This window comes from Diadema antillarum, unplaced genomic scaffold, assembly GCF_040938485.1.
Source record: "Diadema antillarum isolate AM-2024a unplaced genomic scaffold, OU_Dant_1.0 scf00000032, whole genome shotgun sequence".
Lineage (NCBI taxonomy): Eukaryota > Metazoa > Echinodermata > Echinoidea > Diadematoida > Diadematidae > Diadema > Diadema antillarum.
The window spans coordinates 688,600-711,806 of NW_027270921.1; the positions used below are offsets into that span (position 1 = coordinate 688,600).

Sequence of the window (23,207 nt, forward strand, 5' to 3'; positions counted from 1 at the left end):
GTATGATGAGTATTCAGCAAACATAATATGATATATATACAGGGGAAACTCGGTATAACGAACACTGCTATAACGAGATATCGGTTATAACGAGGAAATTTTCCCGGTCCCAAATTTCCTTCCACACAAGTCTATGTAAAATGCTACTCTTATAGCGAGATCGGCTATAACGAAATAACTGCTATAACGAGATAAATTTTGTGACTTCCAAACAAAGAAAAACATAGTCAATCAAACCTGCTATAGCGAGGTAAAGCAAAATGCCTTCGATAAAGCTTTACTTCGCCTATGCTATCATCTTCCGAGATTGTAAAGCTTGATGCGCCAAAAACTGTCTTGTACACACAATCATTTTCTTCAGTGCACTCCAGCTAGCACTGCATGTTGTACGTGTAAGTGTGTGTGTGCGCGCACACTGATACAAGCAGAAAATGTGGTGGGACGGCCATAATATGTATACATGACATCATCATGACGTTTAGCAGGTGTGAGGCAGTCTGATGCTGTGATTGGCCTTCTACGTAGGGAATTTCCCATCTTCACACACACGCAGTCATAATGTACATACAGAATGTGTCACATACACACACAGCATTGTGCAGACCATATTCAAGCTTTCCACACAACACACACCCATACGATAACCACATACCAATCCAACCCCAATCCACACGGACGATCTTGATACAATCGCAAGCTATATAAATTTACAAATTCAAACATGTACAATTAATAAGAAACACATTCTTGATATTGGATTTCCTTGGCGAAAAACATCTTTTACCCATAAAGGTGAGTAATTCCCTCACACACAATATCAAGTTATCAGTATTGATTGAAATATGATGGGTAGTCCCACATGTGCGAATTACTGTCTTTATGCTATGCCTTCTTTTATGCCTACTGATATAACGAGATATCGGCTATAACGAGGAAAATGACTCGGTCCCGACCATCTCGTTATATCGAGTTTCCACTGTACATGGCTCCTTGTTTTCGTTATATATTGTATTTGTTTGGTTATGACGAAATTTCGTTATAACGAAAGAAAACTGCCAGTCCCGAGCATTTCGTTATAACGGGAGTGCACTGTATCTTCAGATTGGTGTTAGCATATGAAAGTTACCGGTATCAAAGATACACAAATGAGACACATAGTGTATAATACACAAAGAAAACAATGTTGTCTCCATATGTGCATTTAATAATGCCTATATATTCACATCTTCACAAGATCACAATAACTGGAATGAGTACATTGTCGGGAACAAGTGCCCCAGCATGCTTACACTAGCACATAAATATGGGATTTTCATTATTTCGTAAGTGTACATATAGCTTAAGATTCTCTTCTAAATGGTCATCATATCAATTTCTCCTTGGTTTACCTAGGTCTGCACATAATTTCATGATTGAAGAGGCAACACACCAGTCAAGCACATTGTTCAAGCACTTAACCATACTTGATACTGTAAAACACGATATATTCGCGGCATGAAATTTTCGCGAATTGGAGCCGACGGCCTTTTTCGTGGCATGAAATTTCCGCGAATTGCCACTGGCATTCAATGCATATAGTGTAGGTAAGAGCTTTCGCATGCATTTTAATTTCGCGAATCTTGGCTCTCGCAAAATTTGTGAAATTAAAATGCACACGAACATTCCTCGTTTTACAGTACTTGAAAAGTGGTACAACTTGGCTTAAAATACAATACCTTTATGGAAAAAAAAAATCCTTCTTGCTACAAATGTGACCCTACCAAAAGTCACCCATACTATACTACAATATATCTCTTTAATTTTTGTCTTCATAATTAATAAGCATTGCAGAATGAGGAGATAGAGTACATTGTGTTTCCAAATAAACATCTAGTCCAAATACTGCTTTCTCTACATGTTGTACAGACAATTGGAATACACTGTATTAACACCAGTACAATCTTTGTTACAATACGAGCTACCATGGCAACACATTAGTGACAATTCAGGGGAAGGGGTCACTAAATCTGAAATAGTTCAATGTCACAAAATTTCATATTCCATCCATGATTCTGGTCAGAAAGATTTTCATTTTCGATGAAAGCATCTTTTGGTATCTAATGAAATGAACTTCTCAGTTGCACAATGAAGATACCGACAGTTCGATAGACGAGACATGCTACGGCTGTATTTCTCTCCGCAGTGGTCAAAGGTCAAAGCAGGTGTGATACAAACATCAAATATATGAGCACAGGGCAAACAAGTTTAACACATTGCATGACCCATGACATGCATATCTAGTCCATATAACAAAATAATGTTGATGTCCACCAATTCAAATCAAGTTGTGAATCATTTCATTGTACCGAGCTAGGGGAACTGCCCTTAAAGAGTATAGCCCTCTAATTATCTACCGTATGCGAGCTTTTTTGACAAGCCGAGAGGTTTTACAGAGATCTATTCCTTTAACGAGGCTCCAACTTTCTTAACCCGTTGAGGACAGACTGATTTTGCTACAACACACATTTCCCATAGACACCTGCCCGAGTATACTCGGGACTCGTCCTCAACGGGTTGAAGATAAGCAAGCAAGAACCCTGCAAAGCATTTCATATTCGTCATTTGTAACGTTGCATGAGCAGTTGCGTACATGCGCTTTTTCTGTCACAAAGCTTGTGTTGCATCAAACAGTCTTCACTTTTCAAAAGCATCCAAAAGAATTGCCATTGTGTGGTGAATGGGTAGAGTATCTTGGCTTTATAAAGCTGCATTCAAAAGTCCCATTTGCCATAAGTGACAAAACCAACCTGAGCCTGGGAATGAGAACATCCAGGAAGTGTGCTGATGTGGAGATATATACAGTGCACTTCCGTTATAACGAACACGGTCATAACGAAATTCCGGTTGCAACGAAGTAAAAATTCAGGCCGAAACATTATCCGCTCTATGTATTTGTTGTTTATTCGTTCGGTTATGACGAAATTTCGATATAACGAAAGAAATCTTCTGGTCCCGAGGACTTCGTTATAACGGGAGTCCACTGCATAGGTTTGATTTAGTAACTGGAAGTCAATCTAAACCCTTTTTCCCATGCAAAGATAAAGTTGTGGGAATACCGTATATTCCTTGGTTAAGACCAGCAAAGTATTTCAAGACATACTGGTCAGCAATGAGCATTCTATGGCTTCCCTTATTTTCCTCACTTTCAAGCTATCTTTCTTTCCTTCCCTCATTCTATCATAATCAGAAATACATTGCTGAGGATGTACCAGCCCAACACCATACCTCTTCTCACTCAAAAAATTATTCATAGAAACACATGTACTGTATTTGTAAATATTGCAATGATTGCAATAATTGCTATTACCACAGCATACACTTAAAGAAGAAATATGAGATTTTTGTTATTTCTGTATATGAAATGAATAAGAAATTGTGAGAGCATGACATTGTCAAATTGTTGGTTTGAATTTTCATAAGGACTGGTCAAGAAATGTTTTCTGAAAAAATCTGATTTTTCAAAATGTCATATCTTCATTTCTTATCCAATTTTTATCATTTTTGTATCGTTCTGTAAGGAATGTTTTTCTCTTTCTTCTGAAGTTTATTCATTTTTGGGTGAGTTTCCTCTTTTAATCCTATTTCTGAACAATTAACAGTTGTACACATCTTTACGAAATGCATTCACAAAGATCCATATGAAAGCACCCACCAGCAAGAGACACTGTGGTTATTGGTCATTTCTGGATTTCCACTTGTTGTACAGAGTTCACTTGCAGGTTTAAGCTGTATCTCTCTAGCTCTCACTCCAACGTCGGAATAACTTCGCCTGAAATTCAGTCTTTCTTGTCTTCTTCGAAGCAAATTTAGCTACCGACAGCAAGATCCTTTCCTTGAGGCTGCAAAGAATGACATCAAATGAACATGGAGGCAATCAATCCTTACATATTGGATGATTATCCAATCTAAACTAACTGCTGCTTTTACAACTTCCTCTTCAAATAGCATCTATCCTTGGTATTCTGCCTTGCACAAACGATTTAAACATCAACTCACCCCTTCTCAATCTTGGAAAATGTTTCATATTTTTGAAACAGTTGAAGAGTAAAAATTACTGCACTCTTTTATGTAATGATTAATACATCAATAAATATCACTGAGAAATTGAATTGAAAACATTGCTTCGTGCAATAGACAATACGCAAATACGAAGGTGAATAGCTCCGTTGAGTGTCTGCTCAGCAGATAGTATTATTTCTCATGTCTGAAAGAGTCAAGCAGAGCTAATCCTACATGGTTTGGTGAAGACAACTTACCTTGATGAAAATGTGCGAGGGCAGTATTTTGCTGATGAACTCCTCAGAGAGGTTAGGGGCGTACGGCACCTTGAGCTTCAGCCGTGGCAGTTTGACATAGCCAGGCACCAGAGGGTAAAGGTTATAGGTCAGAGTCTGCTGTCCGGACGGCAGGATGCGGAAGAAGATCTGTAGCAGAACAAGCAAGCAAGCAGGTTCAGCTAATGAAACATGCGACCTCATCAATCATAGTTTTGTCTTGTTCTTCTGACACATGAATACCTTTCTGACATAATTATGACATTAACTTTCTGATTTCATCAGGTACATACATTTTCTGCCCTGTCTATTGTCAGTTAGCAACCCCCCCCCCCAAAAAAAAAGACAAAAAAAGACAAAAAAAAGAAAGAAAAATGAGGCGTCGGCACAAAAGTCATAACAGGCTTTCCTCCCCCCAAAAAGAAAGATCATTTTAGCTATGAATACAGATTTTAGAAGCATTAATCTTGTGAGTCAGAATGACAAAAAGACTCCTGCCATGTGTGATAACAGCTCTTTTATGTGTGAAAATTATGTGCATTGTCACAAGGATGATATTTAAACAGATGTCTATGGCACATAGCATACAAGATTACCATACAAGTCTTGTGTTTTGAAATCTTGATTGCCATTTAAAACAAGACATTGGATGATATCCAGACTCTTTCATGCCAATTTCCATGCTGCCATATTTCTTACCTGCTTGTGACCAGAGAACATGAATGCATCACTGGGCTCCACGCTGGCCTCGATGGATTGCACAATGGACGTCTTGTTGGTGATTTCAAACTTGGCCAGCAAGGGCGCCCTCACGAGACCGAAGGGTGGCAGCTGGGAGCTGATGTAGATGGGGAGTTCCTGGAGGGTAACCTCGGGGAGCGGCAGCACGGTCCTCACAGCAGGGAGGTCCAGGTCGGCCCTATAGCATGGGAGGAAACAACCAAAGACAAAAAAAATGTCAGAAGGGGGCCCTGTTTTCAATCGCCAATCAGCTCTGAACATTCTCACTGTTGCTTTGGCAGGTGCAATAACTGCAACTTGACTACTGCCTTTATTCTATATTAATTCCTGTAGACTTAATACATGGTACACCCTGTTCCTGTGAGCAATGGGATCAGTGACTAATACAGTCAGACCGCAGCACCCGATAATTCGCTCGTATTTATTCAACTCGTATGCAAGCCCGCTCTAGGCTTGAATACGTAATGAGCTGCGAAAGGAGATTTTGTCCTTTGGCTTTCGGCAACAAAAATACACCTTACATTCACAAATTTGGTAGCAAATTCAAGGAAAATATGTAAACTATCATCACGTGTTACTCAAATTACTGTAAATGAAAAGTATCATAGCATAATTTGAGCTTGAAAAGTGATGAAAAAAGTAATTTGTGCAGTACACGTTCAAGACATCAAAAGAATACCGAATTCACTCTGCATCTCAATGAAAATGCATTATTAGGTAGTCTATCTCTTAATCTTTCTATACATGTAAACATCTTGACAATTTGTTGCTTAAACCGGTCAGGAACCAGTAAAATATACATCGATGTCAGTGCTGATCAGCTTGAAACCGTGCAATCTCAAGAGCAAGCTCTCTCATTGGACAGCGCTTGCATTCAGTGCTTGCATTACGTCATTACACTGCTACATAACGGTTTGATGCCACTTGCGGTTTCTTGGCACGCATGTAGTTCAAGCCAAGTTCAAGTGCTGAATGCAAGCACTGTCCACTGAGAGAGCTCTTTCGCGCCACTGTACACTTTGTGTGGAGCATACTTCCGGATTTGGAGCGAATTTTACAGACATTTCAAAACAGAAAAACTAGTATAAATCATGCTTGCATCTCCTTGACTACAATATATGATGAGTATCTAAGTTTCCTCTCTACGAAAAAGCCAAAATCAGAAACAACAGCTTCTTAAACCGGTCAGGAACCAAAAACGAACTTTAGACGACAAAATCTTCCGTGAAAAGCAGGTAAGATTTATGCAAATTCAACTGATTATATCGTCATGATAAGATCCGATGTTATACGCAAATTTAGTATCAAAATAAAGATCAGAGTCTGCAGAACAATTTACTGTGACTTGTAGCCATGATGAATGTATGTACAAGTCGCTACACTGTGAAAACCATAGCACTGTCAAACTCTCGCAAAATCTCGCACGACGAGACACCTTTCGAACGCAAAGATCGTCAACGAGAGTGCTGAATAAATCTTGCCGGATCGGCTCATTAGCATACGTGCTGCGGTCTGACTGAATAACCTTTAAAAGAAAGTTAACCAGATGCCAGACAGGCTCTTGATAGAACTTTCCATCCATCTTTTTATTCTGTGTTTTTAGTCAAAATCATTCCACAATAAAATTTACATCACAGCAATAAAGTTATCATGTCATTACAGTACAATCAGTCTTAGATTCCATGCTTCATGAATAAGAATGAAAGCCCAATCATCAGAAAATCTATACATTCCATTGCAAATCCCTGGCACTGAACTCTACAGACCATCAAGCCATTCAAAGCATACGATCATGTGAAACAATGCGTGTAACAGAACGATCTACACAAAGACAATATAGATCCCAAAAATGGAACAGCAGTCAAAAGGAGACACATTAGTTACCTCTTCCATCCTACTGCATACTGGCCCAGTGAGATGAGACCAGACCTGGTGCCTGGCTGGGATTCCATGCAGATACATTCTGTAGAACTCTCCGAAGTCTTCATCGTCACTGTGGTGTGTGGGTAAATGTGACACATGAATCAGATTTGATAGTACAGCAGTAACAGAGATACAGACTTTGTAGCTTTAGGTGTTTAGAAAGTTGATTCACATTTCACACATTTGGATGGTCAAAGCATTCATGATACTGATAAACAACTGCTATCACAAAAGCTAAGGAGTTAATCTGCACTGAGGCTATTAAATGATGTCTACGCATAAAAGGACACTCTGAGAAATCAGACATAAACAGTTATGGTTGATGTAATATGTGCTATGACTGTTGGAATGCACCAATTGGAGAAAAGATGTCTTTGGCCTGGTCATGACTCACCATTTTTTATTTGTGACATGCGATCCTCATCAGTTGCTCGCACATGATCATTCTATGTAGGAGGAAAAATATACAAAATTAATCAGCCAGTAGAGACTTGGAAATAACTCACCATAAGAAACAGACACCTCAAGTTAGTCAAAATTTTACTACTTTAATATCATATGTATTACCAGTACTTAGTCTTGTGAAGAATGTATGTTTTACTACTACAATCAATCAGCATAGAATTACAGCAAAAATGAAAAGAGGACCAATTTATCACAGTGTGGTATTGAGAACAAACACATTGAGTTTCTTTTTTTGTGTGTGTTAAACTTACAAGTGCCTTTCAATTCACCCCATGAATGTAAAGTAAAGTTCTGAGTAACTTACATCATACTTTTGGGTCAAATGTTGACACATCTTGCAACTGAGTGATTGCATTATGCTGTGACTATCTACACACATTACAGTCTTCCCACTACTCTGAAGATGTATCTGCAGCATTGCTACAAAGATTTGGAGGCAGATTACATGAACAACTCCATGAATTTGAATGAATTTCAAGATTGAAAGTGCTGTTTGTTGGCAGACATCCTTTATAATAACCACCAGACAATGGGATTCCATAATCCCTGAAGTCAGAAGAATGAATATGAAACACAGTGGTCATGTCCTAATGTTATCTATCTATCTATCTATCTATCTATCTATCTATCTATCTATCTATCCATCCATCTGTCTGTCTATCTATCTATCTATCTGTCTATCTATCTATACGAATCTATCTATCTATCCATCCATCCATCTCCTCCTCCTCCTCCTCCTCCTCATCATCATCATCATCATCATCATCATCATCATCATCATCATCATCATCATCATCATCATCATCATCATCAAGAAGGAGACAGAAAAGTTTTGAGTATTGTCAATTGCACTACACACAAATCACTTTCCTGAGTTCTAACACTTTCATATCTCATCTATAAAGTGACTTTACCAGCTGGCCAGCAATCATCCATATCAGGTGGAAATGCTGTATTGGAGACTCGATTGCTTACATACCAAGGAATTCAACAATTGACAAAAATTACACAGCAGGAACATGTCAGGGTTCCCAGCATTTCAAGAAAACAAAATTCCCTGATTTTTCCCCGATGAAGTATTAAATTTCCGTGATAACTATTTCAACTCATTTCCAGTTTCACATCCAATTCTTATCCTGTTTCCTCCAATGGATGTTGTTTTGATATGTGACAAAATATAACAGAGTCTTACTGACTACACATGTACTTTCAATTTTTGGGCCAATGAAATTTTCCTGACTTTTTCCTGATTTGAGGCATTTTTATCAATTCCCTGACTTTTTCCCGACTGGAAAAAAAAAGTAAAATAATTTTCCCTGATTTCCCTGATGGGCTGGGAACCCTGCATGTTGCATCCATGTGACAAAAGTATCGAAACCTGTCCTACTGTAGCTTTCCCTGGGATGAACCAAATTGGTTACAATTCATCCCAGAAAGACTTACCAGGATGAGGCTGCTGTCAGTGACAGTGATCGGCCAGGGTGAGAGACATTTGATATCAGTCATCAGTAGGAATGGATGGTCTGGATGAACCTGGTCAATGGCCTCAAACTGCATCAGGTGAGGACAGAAACACACAGACCAGACAGAGTTCACATTACAGACACAGTACACACATTTACATGATAGGTAGGAGTTAGATGAAATGCCATGCAATCCATATATAACTGTGAACTGCAGGTGTCACTTACTGAAGAGGCTATTAAGTAATCTTGGCATACATCTACATCCAAAGTGACATTTTAAGTGTTCCATTAAGAAACGAGAAGAGGAAAGACATTCTCCAACCCCTCCAACTCAAGGGCTTATCACGTTTATGACTTGAATTAAATTCAGACACCTAACAAGTACTATACATGTATGCAATAGATTTTGTAGAGTTTAAATTTTTGGTAACTTTGCTAATTGAACGATATTCTCAAAATTAACAAGGAAAAGTAGAAATTACGCGGTGCGTAATATATGTCCCCGCCGGAAGTAGCATTTAGTAGCAAAATGTACAATATAGGTAAAAAATCAAGGTCAAAGGTCAAAGAAGTCAAAGGTCAAAATTCTGTGTACAAGTGTTGAAGCCCTCACCTAGTGCCATCACATAAAGCAAACGGAATCGAAATCGGGTTAGAAATGGCGAAGGAGTAGCATTTTGTAGCAAAATGTACAATACAGGTCAAAAAATCAAGGTCAAAGGTCAAAGAAGTCAAAGGTCAAAATTCTGTGTACAAGTGTTGAAGCCCTCACCTAGTGCCATCACATAAAGCAAACGGAATCGAAATCGGGTTAGAAATGGCGAAGGAGTAGCATTTTGTAGCAAAATGTACAATATAGGTCAAAAAATCAAGGTCAAAGGTCAAAGAAGTCAAAGGTCAAAATTCTGTGTAGAAGTTTTGAAGCCCTCACCTAGTGCCATCACATAAAGCAAACGGAATCGAAATCGGGTTAGAAATGGCGAAGGAGTAGCATTTTGTAGCAAAATGTACAATACAGGTCAAAAATCAAGGTCAAAGGTCAAAATTCTGTGTAGAAGTTTTGAAGCCCTCACCTAGTGCCATCACATATTAAAGCAAACGGAATCGAAATCGGGTTAGAAATGGCGAAGGAGTAGCATTTTGTAGCAGAATGTACAATATAGGTCAAAGGTCAAGGTCAAAGGTCACGACTGAAATTCTGTGTAGAAGTTTCAAAGCTCCCATGTAGTGCTATCATATAAAGCAAACAGAATCAAAATTGGCTCATAAATGACAGAGAAGTAGCAAATTGAAGATTTTGATCACACACGGACGCACACACGGATGGACGGACGGACGGACGGACGGACACACGGACACACACACGTACGGAGCCCGTTTCATAGTCCCCTGCTCGAACTCGTTCGGCGGGGACAACAAATGGCAAAAATATTGCCTCCCATTACACAAGTGCTCAGTGTATTGCCTTGAAGGTAAGAAATTGCTAACTTTCCTCTTTAAGAAGAATGTTAGCACCCTTTAATAGAGAGTGAAAAGTCACTCTTTAATAAAGAAGTAAAACAATTTCTTTCTCATTCCCTCAATGCCATTCTCAATTGCTGATTCAACCACTTATATAATTGTCATGCAACTCCTGATTTGCAAAATATACTTGGGAAATATATGATGTATATATAGAGTACGTGAATAGTATAGTTGATATATGCTGTGTACAAAGCTTGACAATCCAGGTTTCACAACCGCTCTAACGCACAATCCTTCTCCAGATAGTTACCAGTTTGCAGGTTATGATTTTTTGCTCTGTTTTTCTTCATGTAGTTTACAGCAAGTAAGCAAACTTCTACCAAACTGATCAACAACTATGGCTTTTGGAAAAGTATTGAAAGCTTTAAATAATCAAATTACGACTCAAGATGGGACAATAAAGCACAACTGCAATGGAAATATTGCGGGTCCTGAGAAGTTTAAAACTGGACCTGTACTACCAGAAATGATGTTAATGAATACAAAGTGGTCTTCTCCAAACCTTGAGAGACGCCATGCGGATGGTAACATCAAACGGGGTGACTGTCTCCAGCCGGAAGGCCTGATCCTGGTAGCAGGTGCAGGTGACCTCCGACCCTTGGCCTGACCCCACATTGACCTTGACCTTGTATGAAACCCTGACGCTGATCCCACGGACGTCGAGGTTTGTACAGCGAATGAAGAGGGCTCTTTCAACCTGTGGGGGTTATCCACAGAATGAGAAGGATGTCACGTGGTCAGGGAAGTAGAACAGCATTCAAGGAATTTACATGCAATCATTGTCTCATATCACCTATGGGCAACTGGCTTTAAATCCATCAAAAAATATTGGCATCTGGACAATATGTCATGTCAAGAGGAATTGCATACCAAATTTGCTCTGAGTCTTTGGAGACATTAGGTTTATGTCACCCAGGGGTGGTGGGGACCAGCAAAAATTCAACATTCAAAGTCCTTGCTGATTACAAGATGCACATTTAACTCAAATCATATATGTAGGTATGAGGGGTGCAGTTTCATCAGTGTAGTTTCAGCCATTTGCCAAACTTTAGCCTTTAATTCAAATCATTTCCCAGTTTAAACTGTACGCTTTGATGCACAGATCAAACAAGTAGCATGCCCTGCAGCATCGTGATTTGATTAAACTTCAAAAGTTTAACTTGATAAACCTGGTTTTGATCTTCGAAGTGACAGTTTCACAATCAGATAAATGTTTCAAATTTGAAGCTTGGTAGATATAACACATCCACGTGTGACTGGAAAAAGACCACACTGGGAGACATGGATATTCTGCCTCAAGTCAACACAGCTGCACAGTTGGTAGCAAAATGAGCTCACAGTACAACGTTGGATGCCAGCAGGATTGGGACGTCACAAAACAATCTAAAGTAATCACCTTGCAGTTATCAGCGATACAGTGTTCTGAACAGGAAATGTAAAATATTTTGTTCGTGTAATTAAAGAAAAAAAAAGAGAAAAATGCTTACTTTTTATAGGAGCTGCATAAAAAGTACATTGATAGGCCTTTACAACAATGTATAACTTGTCCTCCAGAAAACAATAACAGAGACTTCAAGGAGATTGTTAAAGATATTGTTTACCATTGGGAGCAGTGACTTCAAAAATGTTCAAGTTTGCATAATTGATGCATGTATGTAGGTCAGTTGTATCACAAAACATCCTACCACATAAAATTTTGCAATGAAGCTTAAAATATAAGAAAATATTTGGAGATATCACTATTTTTCTCAGTAAACCATAACTGCAAATGGTTTATTCTAGAAAAAGTTTTATTATAACTAATGTTCACATCTTGTATATCTAACAATACTTAACAATGATTATGCTGATTAAATTTTTTACATTGGTTGTTTCTATCCCTAACTTATATTTTTGAACTATTTTGAAGCACTACAGCTGAGTTTTTCTGTCATTTGCAAATAGTAAATAATGCCTTTAAACCACTCCACTGCAAAAGATAAATCCCTATACCAGTTAATTTGACCCCTACAGCAGAGAAGCATCCTCTCACTTCCATCCGAGTATGAGTGTCACTTCCTCCCTCACCTTTGACCTTGCCTCCATGGTACCAAGAGACACACCCTTGACTCTGGAGTTCTGTTTACCCTGGAGGAGTAATGTGGCATCTTCACTGACTTGAGCTATTTATATAAAATAAAATAAAATAAAAGATATCAGTACTTGACTGCACATTGTATAACACATTCATGCAACACTCTGGTAAGCAGATATTTCCAGCACAAAATGACATCACTGTTTAATGCACATGGATACATATTTCAAACCATCTTTTCATGACAGGTCTGCACAAAATAACACACTGCCAATGAGAACTGGTGGATTCTGAACAAAGTCTATAAAAATTCACAATCCTGTTAGAACCTGCCAGGTATCCCCTTATTACTTGACAATAACCTTCCTATTGATTATGTCAAACATGGCATTCTCCTAGTGGTGCATTGATTTTCTGTGCCATAAGGCTAACATGTCAATCAGTGAGGTCTGAATTTTCTTCAGTTTGTCTCCCTCTAACAAATGAAATTTGTCAGATCACAACTGCTGATCTGTATAGTTGCGATCTTACAAATTTCATTTCTAAGAGGGAGACAAACTGAAGAAAATCCTAACTTCAACCTTCACCCCTCTACTTAATATCCCCTTGCATTTATGCCAATAATTAGTACCATTATTCTATTCCCTCTTTGTTCTTGACATGTGTTGCTTTTATAGAGGTACAGTATTCTATTATGTATTCTATATGCACTGTTAAAACCAGAAATGTTCGCATGCATTTTAATTTCGCAAATTTCATGACAGCCAAGATTCGCAAAATTAAAATGCACACAAAAGTATTTTTCTACAATACACATGTATATGCACTATGCCAGTGTCAATTCGCAAAACTTTCATCATGTCTTCCGCATAAAATATCTTGCTTTACAGTATTCCAGAAGTATGGCATCTCTGATGCACATTTATCCCCAATTCCACACAACAAATATCTCAAGTTCATAGACTAGTCACTTCTTCCTATTCATTTCAAGTGCTCCCTACTCATTCTTACATAAAAATGAATGAGTTAGTACATTGACCTATCCAACAACTATGGAGATCGTACTCTGATTGTGGTACTTGAGATAGTGCACTGACACCTATGGGACAACATAACTCTCTTTACTACTCACTACTCTCTTCAAGACCAAGTTCCTGGCCCTCAGACAGACCCATGGTGAGGCTGAAACAGTGAGACAGGTGTATAAACAAAAGCATGAACGAAAGCACTGACTGTGTGCAGAGTCAACACAAAGACTAATGAAGCATAATTATGATTTATCTAATAATTTGACCCCTAAGGACACATTTTCTACTGTGGCAGTGCATCCACTGAATCCAACCTGATGAATGGCGAGTCACAGACCTATCCGTCACAACATTGGCCACCTGAAACTCCTGCTCAAGTGACTGGCTGGCCAGCGAAAAAAAAAAAAAAAGAAGTTAAGGGCAAGCCCTGATAAGGCATCTACATGTACACGGAAATTTTGAACTCTGTATACAAGTTGGGAATATGGTACTGTACACCGACACAGCATAAATCAAGTCTACACAAGTAGATGAGATTTGGCAATATGATTATATTACACTGAAATGCTTGATGGAGTGAATAATACTTTCTTTACCTTGATTTACCTAGATACTGGGCATAAAGTATACAGAACTTATTTGCCCCTCTGCATCCTCTTGAAGAAAATACTATTTTTGTTTGCTACTAATTGCATGTGTAGGGTGGGTGTATTTTGAGAAAATAGCGTTTGGGTCAGAACAACTGAATTTATGTTTCCATGACTTCACAAGGTTAGATTTGATTTTACTCGATTACTCGATTCAAAGTGAAATTGCTCAGATACAAAATAAAAAGTAGGTATACATTTGGCATTCACAATGCAATACATAAAGTCATCTCACATACATTACACCTTTGACACAAGTACAATGTATTATGGTGATTACACAATACTGTACGAGCTGAAATTTTCGCGGTGGTTTTATTTTCGTGAATTTCGCGAATCGCCCTTGAACCGCGAAAATAACAACGCGTGAATAACTAAGTTCAGTTAGACCCTCGCAACCGCGAAATTAACAACACGCGAAAATGTCCTCCAAGTAGCAATTCGCGAAAATGTCTGTATGCGAAAATTTCAGCTCACACAGTACTCACATGGATGCAACGAAAATTATCATTGTTGAATGAAGTAGTCTTTTTCCAACATAAAGATGGTGACTTACCTAGCATCAGTGATTGATACATCTTCTTCATTGCTGATGACAATACCAACACGGTAAAGTTCATTCAGCAAACAGGGGGGCTGCTGGTCAAGCTGGATCTTCAACTTTGAGGGACGGCACATGATGCTGCATTGAACGACAACACAAATTTAAAAGATTACTATGGTAATGAACAAATCGAAAGAAGTGTAATGCAAATACATTTAAATAAGAACATTACATGACGATCATATCAGGAACCCAATTTTTTCAACGTGTGCTTCCCACAAAAACAAACTTACTAATTTTTACCCTAAACTTTCAAGAAAAAACAAGTTATGACTTTCATGATTGTAGACATTCTCTACAAACTGTGCTACCAATAAATCTGTTCTCAAAGTGAAGGATGTCTCTAGAGTTTTCTTTCTCTACATACTGTGCTACCAGTAAATCTGTCCCCATAGTGAAGGATGTTTGTTCTGGAATTTTCTTCCTCACCTGGTGTGGGACTCCACCTTGATGCCATTCCAGTCCACCTCGCCCCCCTTGCTTGGCCCCCTCCTCTGGGGGATGCTCTCCAGGGGGTTGGTGAGGGAGGAGGCGTCATGGCCCCCTGCTGCCCACATCAGGAGGGCGCAGCGGGACTCCTCGTTGCCAAATGCCAGGGTCACTGAGGCTATCTGCATGTGAGGGGGACAGAAAGGGGCATAAGAATGATTGTGGTATAGAGATAGAGAGACAGAGAGACAGACAAACAGGAAGATAGACATACAGACATAGGGAGAAGATTAGTAGATGAAGAGATATAGAGGGAATATGAAATGCTGCTTACAGATGACACCTGATTTTTCCTGGCTGGATTGCATGTATAAGAGTAATTATGCTCTCCTAAAATATATAGACCGTTTCAATTTCGATGGCCTATTCACCTACCGCCGCTGGCGGCGCTATAACAGCCGCCATAACTGGGGGCCAACGGGGGCTTCCAGCGACCTAGCTACCCAGCGAGTTGCACTTGCAGCTAGCAGCCTAGCGTACCCATCGCGCATAGTTAGCCGGGCGCGGCCGCATGCACCGCCGGCGGCCGCTGCATCGGGGACAGCCGCGCTAAAATTGTGATTGTTTACTCACTGTGGAAAAAGTCATTCAGCGTCATTTATTGCCTTTCTCTTGGACAAATTGAGTAATTCAAACATATCGATCTAGAATGAAAGCTTCAAAGGAGGTCCAGAAAAAAAAAAACATACATGTATTGTGCAGTTGTTGGGTGCACAAATAAAGCCGGAAAGGGAAGCTGCACGTCAGTGTGTGAAATTCAGACACTACTGACTCATGATGAATATATACACTTAAGTGAAATAAAGCGGAATAAAAAATGCACAGATTTTCGGAACAAACTTTGGCCTATCCCTACTAGAATCTCTATTTAAATAGGCTATCACTGCATGCTCGTAAAATAAAGTTGGTCATTTTAGAAGACAAGTTCTGGGGCCCGTTGCATAAAACTTACCATTGAATTTCAATGGTAACTACCGTCAAAATTAGGCGTCACAGCCAATCAGCATCAAGGATTATAAAATTTACCGCTAATTTGAAGACTTACCGCTAGATAGGAGCGGTAAGTCCAGGGGTAAGGGTTTTATGCAACTAGGGCACAGATCAAAGATTTTGAGAATTCACTAATTTTTTTTTTTTTTTTTTTTTTTTTTTTAATGCTTGGTGCAATACTTACCAAACACTTCCTGGCTATACTAGCTTCTATTATGACAAACATTTTAAAGCCTACACTACAGCTAAATGAATGTTTCAAATTGTGTAAAAAATATTCTTATAATTTTTTTACTTCTTCACTAAGCGTTCAGCGTCAAATTGACCATATTCAATTCTTGCCTGGAACTCTGAATTTGAATTAATGAAGAGATACATATAAATATTAATCTGCCATGAATGGTGGCAAACATCCGTTCCTTATCATAATTCATATCAAGAAAATTTGATTTGAAAATTACTTTTGCATAAATTGTAGATTATAATTTTAGGCGTTAGCGCGATTTTAAAAAGTAATGATTAGACCTTAAACAGAAGAAGTTTTGGTTGTTGGCATCAGGCGAAGTAAATTAATTTCTTTAGTTTATACGGCTTAGAAACGCCTAGATTTGCCTTCAGTTTGGTTTAAAAGTTAGTTAGACTTGCCGGAAGCTAGTGACAACCGAAAATAATATACGATGTATCTAGGAATGTAGGATTCTAGAAGTCAATAGGTCTAGACGGATTAGATCTAGTCTGGACTGTTGCCTAGAATTCTAGACAAGATCTAAAAAACGTTAGACAGACTCTACCCCTCTGGTCCGAGAAAAGGCAAACCTTAAAACTAGTTAACGATAGCGCCATATCTAGCTCAAGATTCTGATCCATTATTTGTATAATATCAGTTAACCTCTCAACAGTCTAAATCAGGCTTACTATCTAGACGTCTACCTGCGCCTTGCCAGTTCTCCCAAGGCCCTTAATGCTCTTATAATCCTCTCTGTACACGCGAGTACCCAAGTCATCGCAAGGGAAATGGAGTCTACAAACACTCACGGATCGAGCCGATATTTACCTTGAAATTCAAGTTTTGGCTACATCCATATATGGCATCTACCCATTCGTTCATAGTCGGTATAGGTTGTTTAATTCTATATTTAAAATGTAGACTCTAGTTGTCTCAAAGCCAGATTCGTCGATCGCTACCAGCGCCAGAGATAGCTAGCTGGCCGGCTGGCGCCGGGTGGTAAAAGCACTGGCTGCCGTTGGCACCCTTGCCAAGCACGCACAGCGCTTGCCGACCCGGCCTGGTTGGCCCCCAGTTATGGCGTCGCCTTAAGAGGGCGCACTTCCATGAACAGTCACTTGAATCGGTGTATACCTTAAGACCTAAAGACATCACTTTTAAAAAAAAATTCAGTTCCTTTTGTAACATGTACATTTACTGTCAAACATTGTTTGAAGTTGGAAGTGAGTTCCTTGTTTGAAATGACAGAACACTACAAAATGACTCCTTATGTCTGAGAGGCAAGTTTAACCATACAAAGCGTACTTTCTACACTCTATTCAAATCTTGATATAACACACATACACTTCTGAGGAAATGCTTGTACCAAGATGGATTTTTCACCAATACTCATAGAAGAAATGATATAAGAACATTATCTGAAAGAGGATAGTGGCACAAAGCAGTCTACTGTGGGGTTTCCCCATCAACCATCCATTACCTCCAGTTTCTTGCCCATATCCTCAGCAGATGGAACAAACTGGAAAGTGTAGACAGCCACCTCCCAGGGCTTCAGGAAGAGATCCCCAGGCTGGCTGGCCTCAGTGTCTGGTCCTGCCTGAGAGTGGTCTGCAGAGATTGGCTGGCCATCAGTGATCACGCAGTGAGAGTTGTAGGCCTGGTTGCTGAGGTTGACGGAGAGCCGCGAGAAACGGATGGGGAACTGGCAAGAAGAGCTGCGACATGGATTTCGGGAAATGTAAGCTCAAGAATATTTGATTTGCTTTATATGGTGACAATAAAAAAAAAAAAAGGGAGAGATTCATGACTAACCCTTTCAGTGCAATGGATTTTGGACAGTTGGTACAAGACTATACTAGGTTTTCTGTGACAATCAGAACTCAAAGCACATTAAGGGTTAACTAAAGTCAGTGTTTAGTACTCTTGCTCAGAAACGACACCCTCACTTTTTAATTTGATACCTCCCATATGAGGAGTCTCAGTTCAGTCAAAATTAATGTAAGATCTCATTATTACACAACCAGGAGCTGCAATTTGTTAGCACTTTCAAAATATGAAGCTATCATAAACATCTCAATTAGAGATCACTGAAAACTTGTATGACAGCTTTCATGAATACGGCCATAAAGAAACAAAGTTAGAAGTATGGAGTGTATAAGTATCCTACAACTGCTACTCAAAGACATTGGGAAGTACAATATAGTACTTACGGAGTTGATGATAGAATGCTTTAATGTCAATTCAAAACTGTACAAACATGAAATCAAATTTCCTGCTCACCGAAGATAGACCTCTATGGTAACCAGCGAATCTGCAGTGAATCGAAGACTGGTGAATCTGGCCTTGCATTCCACAAAAGGCACCAGATTGCGCATCTCCACAGGGAACACCCTGGATGCCTGGTCCGGAGATGGGGCACCAGTCTTGGTCTTCCACAGCTGTTTTGCTTTCTCCACAGCATCTGGGGCACAGCCTGGCTCTGCCTCAGGTGGGTTATTCTGTATTCATACATACAATCGTTACAAACCTAAAGTCTCGGAAACTGAATACTCTGGAAAGAAATTTAAAGATTCTTCCTTGGGCAATTTATTGTGTTCATAAGATTAAAGAACAAAAATTCAAATCAAGAAAAGGTAGATATTTATTTAATATGCAATTAAGTTACAACTTGATGAATAGCTAAATATGGAGCTTATTCCTTTTCTTTTTTTCTCAAAGTACACATATTTGTTTTTTGACTTGATCTCAAGTTGTCGTGAATTTTATCTCATTTTCTATTCATGTTTGTTTCAATCCGATTACAAATGATTACAAATGATTACACATATTTACATCATATTACTTTAGGGATCATTTTCAATAAGCCTACTTTGTGCTTCTCAGGATTCCGCCACTATCATATTTGATACCATGCATTCTTGTTTGTTTGTTTGTTTGTTTGTTTGTGTGTCTATTTGTTTTTTACGCAAATTTTGTAAACCAATAATGAAAGTGGAAATAAATGAAATGAAATGAAATAATACAGATTGCCACCTCTGATGTACTGAACAGAGTCTCTTCCCCATTTAAATCATTTCCATCAATGCATCAAATGAAGAAGCAACAGTCATTTAAAAGAATGTCTTGTTATGTCTTGTTATGATAACTCATTTGTGCAATGATATACATGCAACATTCATGAATTAATAGGGATTAATACTTAGATTAGCCCTGCACATATTACAGCACACAAGCACTCTTAGCTTGATGAGCACAAGAAATGAATTATCATCAGCTTGTCTGATCAGGGCCCCGTTGCAAGAAAGTTGCAATCAATTGCAAATAATTGCTAATTTTGAAACAACCATTCTGATTGGCTCAGGGTCTGCCCTATTAAGAAGACATGCATGCAACAATGATTTTGATTGGCCAGTGACAATCAGTTGCAAGTTGCGTTTAAACGCAAAGTTTCTTGCAACGGGGCCCTGATCTTTGAGATGACGAAAGATACCCTACCGTTGGCTATAAGTGACTGCTCCACCAATACTTACCGACAGCACTCTGACCAAGTTCATCTGAACTCTTGTCTTCTCATCAGGCGGACTCTGGGAGTCTATACATGACAGGTCATTGTGTCAAGGAAACCAGTTTTGTTATTATCAGTGTCCTACTTCCTCTACTGAGAGTTTATGCTTAGCTTTAGTCAGCCATTGCATGTGTTTGGCTTGTAAATTGTGGACTCACTCTGACCCTGCTCTGGAGTGCAATCATCATGTGTAAGAAAGCCCTACACAGGTCCAATGTCACATAGCTGCATCATAACTAGTGTAGAAGTGAACATACCACACAGAACTATGACGCTCATTTCAATGCAAATAGGTACATGGTAGAAACGAGACAGTTCCTGTGGTCATACTTAACCCATTGAGGGTGGGCTGATTTTGCTACAACACACATTTGCCATAGACATCTGTCCAAGTATACTCCAGACTATTCTTCGAAGTCTTAACATGTATCAGCCAGAAGGTCGTAACTTCCCTGAAATTCTACCAAGAAGAATTGAGGGGTTGCCCTGGCGATGTGGGCGTCATTCCAGTAACTAAATGTACCAAAGTGAATTACGCCATGGAGTACATAACTCTGATTTTCAAGACATGGTGGGAAAAGGTGCATTGTAATACATAAGTTTTGAGCATTCCTCAAAGGATACACCTCCCAAGGAGCTCCAGACATATGGTAACATACTCCTCCACACTGGCCACCAGGTAGGCACACCTGTCAAGTACAATCATACATTTCCAGTTCACATGTACAGTCAAATACTTTCATTCATAATACCAGACAGACAACAAAACAAACAAAGGGTATCCCAACATGCCTGATACACTATAATTTAAAAGGGAATACATTATGTAAAATCTTCAAGAAGATCTACCACACTACAATTGAGGAGGGCATTTAAACTTACAGTTACTCTGCAAAGAATTTTGAAAAATCTATGAATATGTTTGTAGTCATGAAAACTACTTAATCTTCCATGAATCCCAATCTCCATTTTCCTTGAATACTTGAGGTATCATCCAAACAAAATGATTCACTCTCTACAATGTTACATTATGTGTTGCACTATGACTCCATTTGTTTGTTGGAATACTCCCACCACACCACATCCATCACACTGTTGCTTTGCAAAATGGTTTTTAAAATGTATCTGAAAATATGATGTATGTGCACACTTGAACTTAAACAATATCACATCCATTTCATAAGTATGATACTTCTACTATGATATTTTTTTTCCAAACTTTTTAGCACTCCATGGACCATTCTATTATCTCCATGTCAACATAGTACAACTCAAAATATTCAACCATAATCTCTTTTTTTTTTCTTTTTTAACATTTCTCTCGTAAACATTTACACACACACATGTTGGAGTGACTGCCACTTTAAACTGAACTTGTTGAGAGTACCTGATACAGAATAAATATATCTCTCATCTGCATAATATTCAATAATTATGATATTGATTAAATACAAGATAAGAAAAAAAATTCACTCTGGCACAAAATGCTCTCTCCGCAAATACTTGCAATCTCTTCCAGTGCCGAATCCGCATTTATCCTTGCTTTGTTTTTTTTTTTTAAATGTGTTGGAACTATCTATATACTGACAAACTGATATTTAAAAAAAAAAAAAAAAAAAAAAAAAAACTCACGATGAAAAGTGCAACATCATAAGACTAAACACTGCAAAAGTAATGCTTGTCCACTCATCTCTTTGGTACAGTCTATGTGTTTTGCAATAGTGTATCAATGTTGATAACTTGTTATAGCTTTTAGATTTGTAACTGTTTTGGGTATGTAAAATTTAAAGATAAATTAAGCAGATGTGAGCTTCTTTTTTTTTTTTGGCAGCACAGTACAGTACATGTATATACAGCAGCAGTGTTATAGATGATGATGTGATGTAAAGTGCTGTGACACAACTTATAGGCCTGAATTCACAAAGGTGGTACAATTGAAATCATGGATTAAACCATAGACAAAGACCGTAGTCTTGTATGGGGCGCAAAGTGTCGCAAGGCCTATTTCGTTATGAAATTAGTCATTTTGTCGATTTCGTCGACGAAATGTTCATTTCGTTAACATTTCGTTAACGAAATGGTAATTTCATCAACGAAATGACTGATTTCGTAATGAAATAGGCCACGCGACACTTGGCGCCTCATACAAAACTATAGTCTTCGTCCAAGGTTTAAACCATGGTTTCAATTGTATCACCTTCGTGAATTCAGGCCCTTGTGTAGAGCACTATATAAATGCAATTATTGTCTTCCATTGATGCATACCTGAGTGAGGTGACGAGGATTGACGTCAGGAGCTGCCACCATCTCTCCAGCCTATAGTCCCACGTCACCCTACCCAGGAGGCTGGGGAGAAGAAGACAAGATAGGAGCACACACCATGACTGACTGTGACATAACTTTGTCTCATAGACATTGCAGACCTCCCAACCTTTCTAACTGAAACATAGGAATGATTTGGCTCAAAGGTACGAAAGAAAAAGCAGTTCTCATATTGGGTGTGTGGTAAAATTACCAAGAAAAATAAGAAACTCCTATGGAAACAAGGGCTGGGAATGGTCAAAATTAAGATTCTTTCCTCCAAATTCGGAATGGCTGGGAGGGCTGAGATGGATACTCTGCTGGGCAAAACGACTCTGGCTTATGACAGTAACCATGGCAACAAACAGACAGCCTTGATGTTGCATTCAGTTACTGCTGCATTACTGTAATTACCACAATGTACAAAACTTGCAAAACCTCTTCATGGTGAAGAGTTCTGGATATGCACTCACAGCACAGCAACAGCATAGTACTGTATAAATGGAATCATTCATTGCATGCAAACTTCTGGAATTTTGAGCAAATAAATACTCCAATGGTAAAAAAATAAAACATACAAACAAAGTTATCGCAAAATATTTTGTAGATTTTGTTCTTGTCAAATTTTGCTTACGTTGAGAACAGTTAGTGTGATGGGAAAAAAAATGAAATCACACACACTCTCATTATACACACAGGTGGTACAATTGGTCATATTGTGATAACTCAATAGATTAACTTCCGGGTTCCAGCATATTGCTGAAACATTTGTTTTTACATATCAAACTCCAATATTCTACCCACAAAAATGTTGATGCCAAAGGCGCATACCTAGCTCATTGACTTCCATG

General features: G+C 38.7%; 1 protein-coding gene across 1 annotated transcript in view; it reads right to left on the reverse strand.

Moving 5' to 3' along the window:
- Positions 1-3,845: 3,845 nt before the first annotated feature.
- The window catches only part of LOC139742148 (trafficking protein particle complex subunit 11-like), a 35,244-nt gene continuing 15,882 nt past the window's right edge, over positions 3,846-23,207 (reverse strand). Inside the window, exons 13-28 of the mRNA XM_071652720.1 lie at positions 22,321-22,401; positions 20,680-20,744; positions 20,021-20,082; positions 18,771-18,988; positions 17,971-18,205; positions 15,215-15,396; positions 14,738-14,863; positions 13,639-13,688; positions 12,500-12,594; positions 10,935-11,129; positions 8,886-8,993; positions 7,372-7,423; positions 6,939-7,047; positions 5,013-5,232; positions 4,296-4,463; positions 3,846-3,878 (exon numbers count right to left, since the gene is read on the reverse strand). Of these exons, the coding sequence (XP_071508821.1) occupies positions 3,846-3,878; positions 4,296-4,463; positions 5,013-5,232; positions 6,939-7,047; positions 7,372-7,423; positions 8,886-8,993; positions 10,935-11,129; positions 12,500-12,594; positions 13,639-13,688; positions 14,738-14,863; positions 15,215-15,396; positions 17,971-18,205; positions 18,771-18,988; positions 20,021-20,082; positions 20,680-20,744; positions 22,321-22,401 (1,999 nt within the window). The remainder of the gene's footprint in view (positions 3,879-4,295; positions 4,464-5,012; positions 5,233-6,938; positions 7,048-7,371; positions 7,424-8,885; positions 8,994-10,934; positions 11,130-12,499; positions 12,595-13,638; positions 13,689-14,737; positions 14,864-15,214; positions 15,397-17,970; positions 18,206-18,770; positions 18,989-20,020; positions 20,083-20,679; positions 20,745-22,320; positions 22,402-23,207) is intronic.